General features: G+C 42.1%; 1 protein-coding gene across 1 annotated transcript in view; it reads right to left on the bottom strand.

Annotated features, from left to right (window-relative positions):
* The window catches only part of LOC139740280 (intersectin-1-like), a gene marked incomplete at its 5' end in the record, with an annotated part of 52131 nt that extends 40221 nt beyond the window's left edge, over window positions 1-11910 (bottom strand). The window contains 10 exons of the mRNA XM_071650862.1: window positions 259-446; window positions 994-1519; window positions 2360-2556; window positions 3421-3833; window positions 4376-4444; window positions 5772-5816; window positions 7427-7632; window positions 8768-8937; window positions 10737-10876; window positions 11823-11910. Of these exons, the coding sequence (XP_071506963.1) occupies window positions 259-446; window positions 994-1519; window positions 2360-2556; window positions 3421-3833; window positions 4376-4444; window positions 5772-5816; window positions 7427-7632; window positions 8768-8937; window positions 10737-10876; window positions 11823-11910 (2042 nt within the window). The remainder of the gene's footprint in view (window positions 1-258; window positions 447-993; window positions 1520-2359; window positions 2557-3420; window positions 3834-4375; window positions 4445-5771; window positions 5817-7426; window positions 7633-8767; window positions 8938-10736; window positions 10877-11822) is intronic.
* Between the last annotated feature and the right edge of the window lie 580 nt (window positions 11911-12490).

Here is a 12490-nt window from a genome sequence, read left to right as displayed (position 1 = left end):
TGGTGGTGCAATTATGCCAAAGTCTCAAATCCTAAAACATCTGACTGATCATTATTTTGGACTGGACATGCCTATCTAAAAACATGGAATATAAACATGACACACATGCACCTATAAGCCTCACATTACTATATAACAATTTGAAATAAAAACATATGGACTATTATTTAATGAATACACAAAACAAACTACAAACAAACAAAGTGATTTAGGAAATGAAACAGGTGAGGTGGGTGGATGGACGGACGGCAGACTCACTCATCCAAGAACTGGACGTGGGCCTTGGGGAACCAGCCACGGCGGCCGTCGATCCTCCCCAGCCACCACATGTCCTGCTTCTCCAGCACCGTGATGACATCACCCGCCTTGAAGGACAGGTGGTTCTCTTTCTTAGCATCCCAGTCGTAGAGTGCCTTGACCTCCGTGCCCTCTGGCTCCTTCACCCCCTGCAATGTAAAAGAGACAATGTAGGCAGGCTCCCTTTGGATGCATTTTCTTCATTCTTTCTTTGAAGAGTATGGCATAATGTTCTCTGTTAGTCCTGTTTATGATTTCATACATGGTTTAAAAGATGAATCTTTCTTGTGAAGCTATTAGAAATCAAGCTTTCAAATCAAATTTGTTTTTACAGGTTTCTGGCATGATGGAGAAGTCATTTAGAACAGTCTGCACTAACTAAAAGCAACCTGGGTGTGCATCCCCCTTTGATTTTCTTAAAATAAAAGAAATAAAGAGAAAAGGTGAAAGGGGAAGGGTGCCCCCCCCCCCACTTTAATTTTTTTTTTAAAGTGGCACCAGAAAATTGTGCTGAGCCCTTTTTCTTGCTTGTCAGCTGATAAAACTTTGAAAAGGCACCAGAAATATTTCTTGTGCCCCCTTCCCTTTACGGAATTCCTAGATCTGCCTCTGAACACACAAACAGACACACACACACACACACAAACTCCAAACAAATCAAGAGCAAGTGGTTTCCATGGCAACTCCTCCACCCACCTGATTTGGAATAGGTGATGATGTGGGACCAGACTGGGGCACGACCTTGGTGAATGACGAGGCACTGGCCGGCGCTGCTGCTGCCAGGCCAGGGGAGGCATTGACCCGTGCTTCTGCCTTTGGCTCTTCCGCTTTCTGCTCCTCCATCTTTGGTTCTTCTGCTTTGGGTTTGTCTGTTTTCGCATCTTCCACCTTTCCCTCTTCGGAAGTGTCCGTGGGCACAAGGATGGGTTTGGGCGAGCTGACCTGCGGGACGGCGCTGGCTTCTGCGGCAGCCGTGAAGGCCGCCGCCAGGGCCGAGACGGAGTGTTTGCTGGGCTCGCTCTTGGGCGCGGGTTCGGAGGCCGGCGGCTCTGGGGCGGGCTCCGGAGCGGGTTTGGGAGTTGGTTGAGGGATGGGCGCTGGGCCCTGTTTGAGTTCCTGCCGGGGGGCCGGGACTGGGGTTGGGGTGAGGCTTGATGAGGCTGGAGGGACAGATGCAGCAAGACTTGGAGAAGGGGCTGATTGCTGCTTTACCTCTTCAGTCCTGACAGGAATAAGACAAGGATGATGATATAACATGCAATATAGCATCTACCTCCTTATTTTCCTTTAACCATGCTGACTTGTGAATTAAAATTTGCTGCAGTTAACTGCACTGATTGGTACTTCTTTATATATGATCTGATTTCTCACATCTTTTCTTTCTTGTTGTCTTCTTCTTCTTTTTTTTTTTTTCAAGCCAGAGAACAGCTACTAGAGTTGTGACGATGAAATGACTGGTAAAATTGGCCTGTGTCTTCACCACTCTAGTATTCATCGCTAAATGCTTGCCATCTCAGTACTGCAATGAAGAAATACAAGAGCTTTCTTTAACCCTAAAAGGGTGGGGGGGGGGGGGGGGTCCGCCCCCTTGATGTTTCACACAATAATTCTGGAAGATGACAGATCTTGCCGTGAGGTTTCTTGACATTTTTTTTTTCAAGTCTCGCGCAACTTTTGAAACCAAATTTGTAACGTCTGTGTGTACCGTTATGAAGCCACATCCATTTCTATAACGGCATGTCAACCCAAAATGGGCACAATTTTGGGATTCTGTGTACATTTCCTATGGAAAACAGTACTCTGTCATGAAACTCACAAAAACCTGACTATTTTTACTATTCATCAGTTTGATTGATTAATTTTATGCTAATTATGGTAGAAAAGTGGTCCATGACAATTTCCACTGAAAAAAAAACAAAAAAAGAAAAAGTTAGAAACAAAGAAATACATAAGAAATTCCAAAAACAATAAATTACGTAAGAATTTAAAAGACTTTTGGAAGTTTTTATAATGTACAATTGTACATCTCAACATCGAACACAATAGCCCTCCCGGTGCTCACTTCTTGATCTGCTGCTCGAAGCCGCCCCAGCTGGGGACGTCGCTCGTGCCGACGACCAGACCGTTCTCCGCCGGGGGCTTGAGAGGGGTGGTGGGAGGGGAGGGGAGCTTCTCGGCATAGTTCTCGGGGAACCATCCCGTCTTGCCGTTGAGCTCTCCGCCCAGCCAGCCGGGCTCTCCATTCTGGTTTTTACCCACCTGTGGGCAGCAAGACAGGAGTCAAGTCCATAAACAGGTATCAGATCTGACTGCAGCAATCACTTTTAATAGCATTTAGACAACATGCCTACATTAGGAAGGAGGATTGTCTGCGATGACTGTAGTGCCTCATCATATAATCTTTCATTCATGGTGATTTTAGGACATTGCCTTGGCTTAATAGCTCAAATAATCATTGAATAGGTGGGCACACCATGGCGTTTTCATGACATGGCCAGAGTTGCATAATAAAGGTACCACGGACTTTACATCATGAAATCAACGCAGCATTCCATACCCTGGATTAGATTGAAAGTGGCCGAGAGGAATGTGTATGTATTCGATTCGCATAAAGAGACAGAGATAGGTAAACTGTACCTGCTCAAGACCATAAACACCCTTAACAGGCATGCCACATATAATGTCATCATCCAGTTTTGATCAGGGTTTGTTCCTGAGAGAAGGAGTGGCCGGATTTACCTCTTTCTATCAACAACCACACTCATACCCTCTCACCAGATTTGGGACATCCTCCCACATTGTGCCCATGTGGCGTATCTGTCAATTCATATTTAAACAAGAGTGAATTGCAAAGTACTTCTAATCCATGTCATTTTCATTTCACATGGCAGATCCTGATGCTACAAAATTACATGGGCACTTCAGTCACCTTCAATAGACACTGTTTTAAGTCATACTCTTTCAGGTAAAAATTTCAGAGGCAGAACAAGCATTTGTTCAAACTGTGCCATGGCATGAATCTAATAGAAGATAGAGACGCTGTTGTTGTTACCTTGTTATGCCTATGTTGCTTTGTTATCATATCACAACTGGCAGATGATGTCTGTGACAGCTAACACTCACCAAAATGATGTCGCCCGGTTTGATTGACAACTCGTCCGGCCCTTCCGCATCGAACTGGTAGAGGGCCTTGTACTGCGACAGAACCGACTTCACGTTCTTTGGCAATGGCAGCACTGGCGACGGACTCTGATTGGTCACGCTCTGCACGGACATCGCTGCCGTCGACGCTGCCTCCTGGTTCGCGGCGGGCTTGGACTCCACGGCGGCCTGCAGCGAGGGTTGCACGGTGAGTGGACTGGGTTGCAGGGGCAGCGGCGAGGTTGCTGGCTGCGGAGTTGGGGTGAGGGAAGTGGCAAGAGTGGCAGAGGTTGTTGCGGCAGGTGTGATGCTACTGGAGGAGGTTGCTGCAGTCGTCTTTGTCGATGGCTGCTGCTTGAAGCCCGAACTGAAGTCGAACGTCGAGTTGGAGAAGTCTGGACGATGATGAGAATGTCACATTGAAAGAGAAGAAGTCATCGAGAAACACAGCCATGTCACAATACACTCATAAATTACACATTGGGGCTATGCATTAAGTGTTCAAACTGGCTGACCTGAAACTCCAAGAATGACCATGTAACAGGACAAGAGTATGTTCTATCATGAGGGTTCCAGACAATACCAAAGACAGTGCCTCGCCAACATGTACCGAAAATGGCATCAATATACTACAGATTTTTTTAATGAAAAAAAATGACAACCAAAGCTAAACATTCACAGGTTGGTTGCTTTGTCTTGTATGTAGAAACATTGTACGATATTACATGTAGCATACAAACTTGTGTAGTACTGCACGCACACACTGCAAAATTTCTAAAGGTAACTCATACGGTACCCTAATATTGCAGGGATAGATAATGGCACTACATTTATTTTTGCTTGTTAGTGGCTTCCATAATTTCTTGAGAATGGGGGTAGGGGAACGATCTGCTAGTGCCAACCATGTTTCCAATCTGCTGGAAATGACTGCACTCACCAGCGAAAGCTGAGAAGGGGTCCTTCTTTTCAGTGTCCGACTTAGCAGGCTGCGCTGCTACACTACCAGCTGTGGCACAATGGGTAATAAAAACAAAAACAAAAGAAGCATGAGATAAAAAAAAAAATCCTTGCATTCATATGCAGATACATCGCACTTGGATTTTATTGATATGTACATTTTGTTTGTCATGCAGGATGTATCTCTACAGTACCTGTTGGCCATTTCGTGCCATTTTTTAGCCTTTATTTTCAGCAAAGTTGCCAGTCTCATAAAGATCTATGTGCATGAAACAAAAAGCCATCACAGCACTTACTTTTTTCTTTTTCTTTTTTGAGGTTTCTGTTGAGGTTTCTACCTCTTTTTTACGAAAAAATGAATATTTACAGAAAAGTTCAAGGAGACATGCAACACACAGCAAATAATATCACAGTACACTGTACAAGTCACTTTCATGCTACATAGGTAAATAAAATATCCAACACTTTGCAACGGGGCGTGAAAAGTCATCCATCTTCATTTTCACTTGTGGTACTGTGAATCGACGACAAGAATCTAATACAGGTGGTAAACACAACCTTCAAGAGGTGAGAGTGGAGGTATTTTCACCTGAGAATGCAGCGAAGGGGTCGCTTGGATCACTGGATGATGCCGTCGTCGTTGTTGCACCACCACCTGCAGATACAATCATGGACACTTCCAGTCATTGTAGCATGAAGCACATACTGTTAGTAATAGTCATCCAATTACAGTCAAGGCATTTGTTGTTTAATCATGACTTTATTCAAGTGCAAGAAAGTGTTTAATAGATTAACATGTATACAAAAGAACCAGGTCCACGGTTTCATTCAAAACGAATGGCAGGTTTAGACGCGTACATGGGGTCAATATTGGAGTTTACATTACTGCAGCAATACAAAAGAGGGTGATTCGCGCAATAGCAAAATCATCAATTTTCAAACAAATTCAGAAGGACAGAAATCTCACCTGAAAATGCAGCAAACGGGTCACTTGGATCTTTGGATGTTGTTGATGCACCATCTGTACCGGAAAAGAGCAAAATTTGAAATGTGAAATGACTGCATTTTTTTTTTTCTTAAGGGCACGACCATCTTCATTATCAAACTCTCTTTACAGTCACAGCTTCTAGTTTATTCTGTGTTTCTACTTACAGATCTATACGTGAGATAAGCACAAGCTAAAGCGTTATACAATGTATATAAAGCGAATCTTCTTCTCAAAGAATCCAATGTACAGAGAATTATCATTAACATACCACTTTCCATATTCTTGTTGTCTTACTACAAAATCTTCAGCACCTGGGGTGTGATGGCAGATATCATCAAACACACAAAGCAACAACACCAACAACACCAACAACACCGTTCACACTTACTATCAAATGCTGATGCTGATGTAAAGGGGTCATTGGCACTTGATCCTGTACGCAAATAAAATGAATATGAGTCGAGTATGATTCTTACTGGGATGGGGAACAGCTGTCACAAGAAGTAAGAGCGATCTCAGAAAATGAAGGCAGCAGGCAGTTGTACAAACAGTCATATCATACTAGTCTCTTCATGGTAATACATGTACACTGTATCTTCATTGCCTAGACTTGCAAGTTCCAGTGTTGTTGAAGTGTTGCTTGATGAGAATGTACTACTAAATAGAAACTGATCAGCATTTAACTACTTTGCAAAGTATGTGTCAGTCACATGGTTCTTTTTGCTGCGATTGTGATGTGAAAAGGACAGTTTGCAGTAATTATTTTATTACCGGGGAATGGGGATTGTGTTTTTCCAAAACTGAACATGGGCTTTGATGGTGTGATAATCTTTGAATATACGGAAGAAAGACACTAGTTGTACTTTGATATTGTCCCAAGGCTTCTGGTTTTGAGACTGAAACTTGACAGGAAAAAACAAATAAATTAACAAAATCACATATCAATTAACTCCAGTGTGAGTACTTGAGTCACAGCAAAACTGAAATTCAACGGCCTGGGAAAATGGAAGTGGGGGCAAACAGACTTCTTGCCTCCTTCACTTTCATTTCCTTGAGTATTTCTGTCCTACTTCTGAATTAGAAAAGGGTGGAGTCCTTGGTAGAAAGAGGGATAATATTTTGGCTTCCTTGCAAAGAAATATTGTCCGAGTTTCCTTTCTGAAAGTTCAAAGAGGTTTGGAGTGCTGACGCTTCTGCTCAAGAAATGAAAACAGGAAATGACATTTGAGCCATCCTCCTTGCCAACAATTAGTGTGCATTGCAGGGTGCCATTACTGAAGTGCAGTCTCAAACTAACACACTACAGGAAATAATGTCCATAGCTACATTTGTACCTACGGGGAAAGAGGTGTAACAGGACTAACAAAGAAAGTGCAACATTACCTGCATTCAATGTGTACAGTTTTACCTCAAGCACAAATCTGGAACACCTTGAGGCATACCCCTTTTGCAAACATCTTGAAATTTTGCATGGTTGAAGAATAATGTCTCCTAACATCTCATATGAAATTATGGAGTAAAATACACCTCAGAGTTTCTTTTCTAAAGAAATGAAAAAGTAACCCCATGTTCACTGATGTCATTTGAGAGTACACTCCCCCATTGTAAAAAAAAAATTGGTCCATTTTTTTTTTTTTCAGGGTACAAATAAGTTCACAGGCAATCTACTCTATTTATTCCCCCTCCATCATAAAGAAGTTTGCAGTTTTATTACTCTGAGAAAAGGCCTAAGATGCCCATCTCTCAAAAATACCAGCTTATGAAAGGAATCTTATTTTGAGGGTTGCAAAGGGGACACAAGAACAGCTAAAGGGTATCGGCTGCAGTACCAAGATATAACTCATTCACTACCAAGAAGTAATTCATTTGTTTTATACTGCCTTTTTTTTGGTTGCCGTAACTCATTGAGGATGGGCTGATTTTGCTACAACACGCAATTCCCATAGACCCCTGCCCGAGTATACTTCAGACTAGCGCTCAATGGGTTAAAAGTGAGCTGTGATTTAGCGTAAGAAGAATGAAAATGTGACATCACAGACTCACCAAATGCAGCAAAGGGATCACTACTATTTGCACTTGTTGTTGATTTCTCCTCCCCTTTCCTCTTCAGCTCCTCCTCCTCCTTTCTCCTCTTCTCTCGTTCTTCCTTCTCTCTCTCGGCCTGCTGCTGGGCTATCCTGATAGCCTCGAACTGCTGGGACTTCTTCTGCTTCTCCTCCTCCTCTTTCTTCTTGTGCAATGTTTCATGTCTGGGGGGGACAAGACACATTCAGCATAGCATGACCTACGAATTGTACCATTTTGCTCTACAGCCTTGGACTGAGGCTATCGCATGTCGTACATTGCCAAGTCCTGCAAACACATACAGACTATGCATACACACAGAATGGAACTAATTGGCTATACCTAAACAGAGCCATTAAAGTTGATGTATGTCGCCCTTGAGAGCAAAATTTATTGGACAGCATGGATTAGGTCTAGCAGCCCCGTATTGCTTGTTGAGGAGTCAAGAATTGCAGAGTGGGATCATGACACCAACAAATTTCACTGAAACCTCTACATTTGGTCCCACACAGTGGTACTAAAAACATAATGCAACAGCTGGGATGCATTCACTGATGTATTTCTCACAATGTTTATGGTTTTCATTACTTTTTTTTTTAAGATTCTCTAATTTGGGGGTGGGAGAGGGAGGGAAGTCCTGGGGGTATCATGGTGCCCACTTGAACAAACTGAAATCCCATCGCTCTTTGGATGCTACCTGCCAATTTAGGTTGAAAATCTGTCATGGGATTTGCAAAGAAAAAGCTTAGAATATGAAAAGTTTATGAACAATGTACGGCGGATGATAAATGATCCCAACAGCCCACTTGAGCTTTTAGCTGAGGTGAGCTAGAAAACGCACTTTAAAAAGAACGATCTCGAGTCAAAATCTAATGTCAGCTCACAGACAACACTTCCGCAATGAGGCATGGGAGAAACAAAACCAGGGCCCAGTTTTATCAAAAGATATAATCGACTATAAATGTCCTTAACACACAGGCTGCCATAGACTTATGATAGAAATTAACTTTATAATCAATTATACTGTATACGGCAAATATTTTGCGAAGTTTTTATTTTCGCGAATTTCGTGAGTCAGGTGCTCTTCATGAAATTAAAGACACGTGAAAATAATTGACTCTGATCCCGATGTGGATGTGGCGTACGCATGTACATTTCTCCATTCAGTACAAGACTCCACGATTGCGAATTTAACCACTCGCAAAATTGTCAGGAATTCCCGATTCGCGAAAAATTAGACTCGCGAAATATATGGCGTATACAGTAACTCTTCATTAAACAGGGCCCAGAAAGAGAAACATTTTTTTGTCTCCTCCTCACTTGATTCTCTCGTTCTCCCGATTCTGAGCCACGGACTGCTTGAGGAGGGTCTGCCTCTTCTCCTCCTCCAGACGCTTCTTGGTCCTCTGGTAGTCACCCATCTTGGTCTGGTACGCCCTCTTTAGTTGGTCAAGCTCCCCCTGCTCCCTGGCCAGGCTTGCCTTCAAGTCCTGCAATGAAAAAGTGAGGGGGGGACAAAAGATATAAGAACAAAATTAATTCATAATTTGTGTTTTCCGTTGTCACACTACGGCTTGTCACTATTGCATTTCGAATGTAAAAATGGCACGGATGCCAACCTTGTTAACATGACTGCTGTATTCTGAGGGCTAAAAGCTATATTTTTGGTGAAAAAATAGTATTTTAGGTATGTGTAAAAATACAATTTGGGATCAACACTATTTTTCGTAAAACCTGGGGTATTTTTGGCAAAAAAAGAGAGAAAAGATACAAAATACTGCACAAAAAGTAATAGTAATAGCTCACATATCGGTATAATATGTCCACTATGCTCTGTGAAAATGAAACCATCTGTTTTCTTATTACAGTAGCCAAGCTAAAATGTGTAAAATGGCTCCATGACTATGTCATACTTCACAAACAGTGCTCAAGATATGCAGAAATTAGCCAACCATACATCCCAGCCAAGGAATGCAGATGCCAATTAAACACATACACACACACACACACACACACACACACACACACACACACACAAAACCCACACTATTTGGGGGGTATTCTCACACAGATTTTCGCAATATGCCAACAACACAGGATTAACAAGGAAAAGTAGAAATTACGCAGTGCGTAACATATGTCCCCGCCGGAAGTAGCATTTTGTAACAAAATGTGCAATATAGGTAAAAAATCAAGGTCAAAGGTCAAAGAAGTCAAAGGTCAAAATTCTGTGTAGAAGTTTTGAAGCCCTCACCTAGTGCCATCACATAAAGCAAATGGAATCGAAATTGGGTTAGAAATGGCGAAGGAGTAGCATTTTGTAGCCAATGTACAATATAGGTCAAAAATCAAGGTCAAAGGTCAAAGAAGACAAAGGTCAAAATTCTGTGTAGAAGTTTTGAAGCCCTCACCTAGTGCTATCACATAAAGCAAACGGAATCGAAATCGGGTTAGAAATGGCGAAGGAGTAGCATTCTGTAGCAAAATGCACAATATAGGTCAAAAATCAAGGTCAAAGGTCAAAGAAGTCAAAGGTCAAAATTCTGTGTAGAAGTTTTGAAGCCCTCAACTAGTGCCATCATATAAAGCAAACGGAATCGAAATCGGGTTAAAAATGGCGAAGGAGTAGCATTTCGTAGCAAAATGTACAATATAGGTCAAAAATCAAGGTCAAAGGTCAAAGAAGTCAAAGGTCAAAATTCTGTGTAGAAGTTTTGAAGCCCTCACCTAGTGCCATCACATAAAGCAAACGGAATCGAAATCGGGTTAGAAATGGCGAAGGAGTAGCATTTTGTAGCAAAATGTACAATATAGGTCAAAAAATCAAGGTCAAAGGTCAAAGAAGTCAAAGGTCAAAATTCTGTGTAGAAGTTTTGAAGCCCTCACCTAGCGCCATCACATAAAGCAAACGGAATCGAAATCGGGTTAGAAATGGCGAAGGAGTAGCATTTTGTAGCAAAATGTACAATATAGGTCAAAGGTCAAGGTCAAAGGTCACGACTGAAATTCTGTGTAGAAGTTTCAAAGCTCCCATGTAGTGCTATCATATAAAGCAAACAGAATCAAAATTGGCTCATAAATGACAGAGAAGTAGCAAATTGAAGATTTTGATCACACACGGACGCACACACGGACACACGGACACACGGACACACGGACGGACGGACGGACAGACGGACGGACACACGGACACACACACGTACGGAGCCCGTTTCATAGTCCCCTGCTCGAACTCGTTCGGCGGGGACAATTACCAAGCAGTGCACTGGCAAAGTTACAGCAAACTCACCGAAAGTTTGGAGTGATTACTGTCCGTATCCTGCAGGCTCTGCGCCGTCTTCTTCTCCACGTCCCGGAGGGCCTCCTTCAACTTCTCCAGGGTCTTCTGCTTGTTGCTGTAACTCGTCATCACGGCGGCGTATGTGTCCGCTTTAGGGCATGGGGATAGAGAGACAGACCTTAGGACCATCTTTATCACACTGAGATGTCACAAGATGGACTCATGCTTTCAAAGCAGGTCCTCATGGTTGTAGGCCAATTACCCCCTGGACAATTACCCCAGACCCTTCCCCTGACCCTAACCCTAATACTAATAATGAACCTAATCCTAATCCTAACCCTAACCCTAATTTTTACTCTTACCTTATCATTAACCAGTATTTAGCTGGGGGTAATTGTCATCAGGGGATAACTGCCCTGATACAGGTCCTCACGCATAAACTGCAACAAGGACTCTGTAAAAGCCTTGTTCATTTATAAATTTGCCAACAAGAGCATTTCTTTACCATATCAACTATCTCTGAAAAGATCTGTGTGTGTCTAGGTACTGCTTTCATTCTGGTTCAGTTGAGCGCAAAATTTGCATGAGTCATCACAATGTGAAGGATTCCAGTATGGCCTCAAATCAATCAGATTTCATTTGTCTGACATTTTGCACGTTGAACATGCATTTTATGAGACAGAATAGCAAAGGCTCAGCAACAAGGTAAGACAATATTGACATGCTGAGAATTTGGATCTTGCTTTTGAAAAATGGTTTGACACTTTATTGCATCTTTTAAAACTAACCAAGAGTCCAGTTTGTAATTACACATAGCAAAGTAGCTAGCCTCAGATTGACTCGAAAACAGCACAAAAGTTTGACAACTGCAGAAGTAAATCTTCAAATATTGCAATCTCCTTGCAAGGACGGTGACAACTTTATGAGGGATACCAAAACAAGTCAGACTTATAAATACTGAGTGTGTGCAGAAATTCTGAACTGTTTCACGTCAAAGCATGCACACCAGTACAAGCTGTTGGACACAGTCAATGTGGTAAAATCAAGAAATACTGCAGAAATTCGTAGATTGCTTGTGGATGGGTTGAAACTTACAGACTTGTAGATTGATGTTGAGTTTCTTGGCCTGCACTTGAAGCTCTTCTTTCTGCTGGGCTCTCTGCTGCTTGAACTGTCTCAGCTCCTGTCATGGGTCAAAAGTCAAAGGTCAGTTATTACCATGTTCTTCATCTCTTTTCCTCTTTTCCTCTTTTCTACGTGAGGATACAGGCTCTAATACACCACTTCCACTAAAATGTAAGACCAAACACACCAGGTAGAATATGCACAATATACTAAAAGAATTTTTCATGCAACCTGTTCTAATTCTCAATTTCAAGATTAAGTTAGATAAAGTTTGCCTCTGTTTTATGTTGACACATTATCAGTGATAGGATAAATGAACAAAGACAAAATAACCAAAACACACAAACTATGTCACTTCTGCATACTAGATAGAAGAAATCATATGACAAGTCAGCAAAGAGTCATAGGCCTCATCATCCCAGTACATTAACCATTTTGTGTGTGCAAGTGTGTGTGTTTTGACCACATCATTAGCATTTCTCCGCTCTTGTATACAGTCTGACCTCTTCTATCTGGCTTCCCTTTATCCAGATTTCTCTGTTATCCGGACGTGATCTTGACATGGTTTTTTTCTCTCTTTTTTCCCCCAATCTAATAACTACCGGGAAAAGGGGGATTTCAAACTCAAAACAAAATTC

The sequence above is a fragment of the Diadema antillarum genome, unplaced genomic scaffold, assembly GCF_040938485.1.
Source record: "Diadema antillarum isolate AM-2024a unplaced genomic scaffold, OU_Dant_1.0 seq00000846_RagTag, whole genome shotgun sequence".
Lineage (NCBI taxonomy): Eukaryota > Metazoa > Echinodermata > Echinoidea > Diadematoida > Diadematidae > Diadema > Diadema antillarum.
The sequence above is the reverse complement of the archived record's forward strand: the minus strand, read 5'-3'. Positions and strand labels throughout refer to the sequence as shown.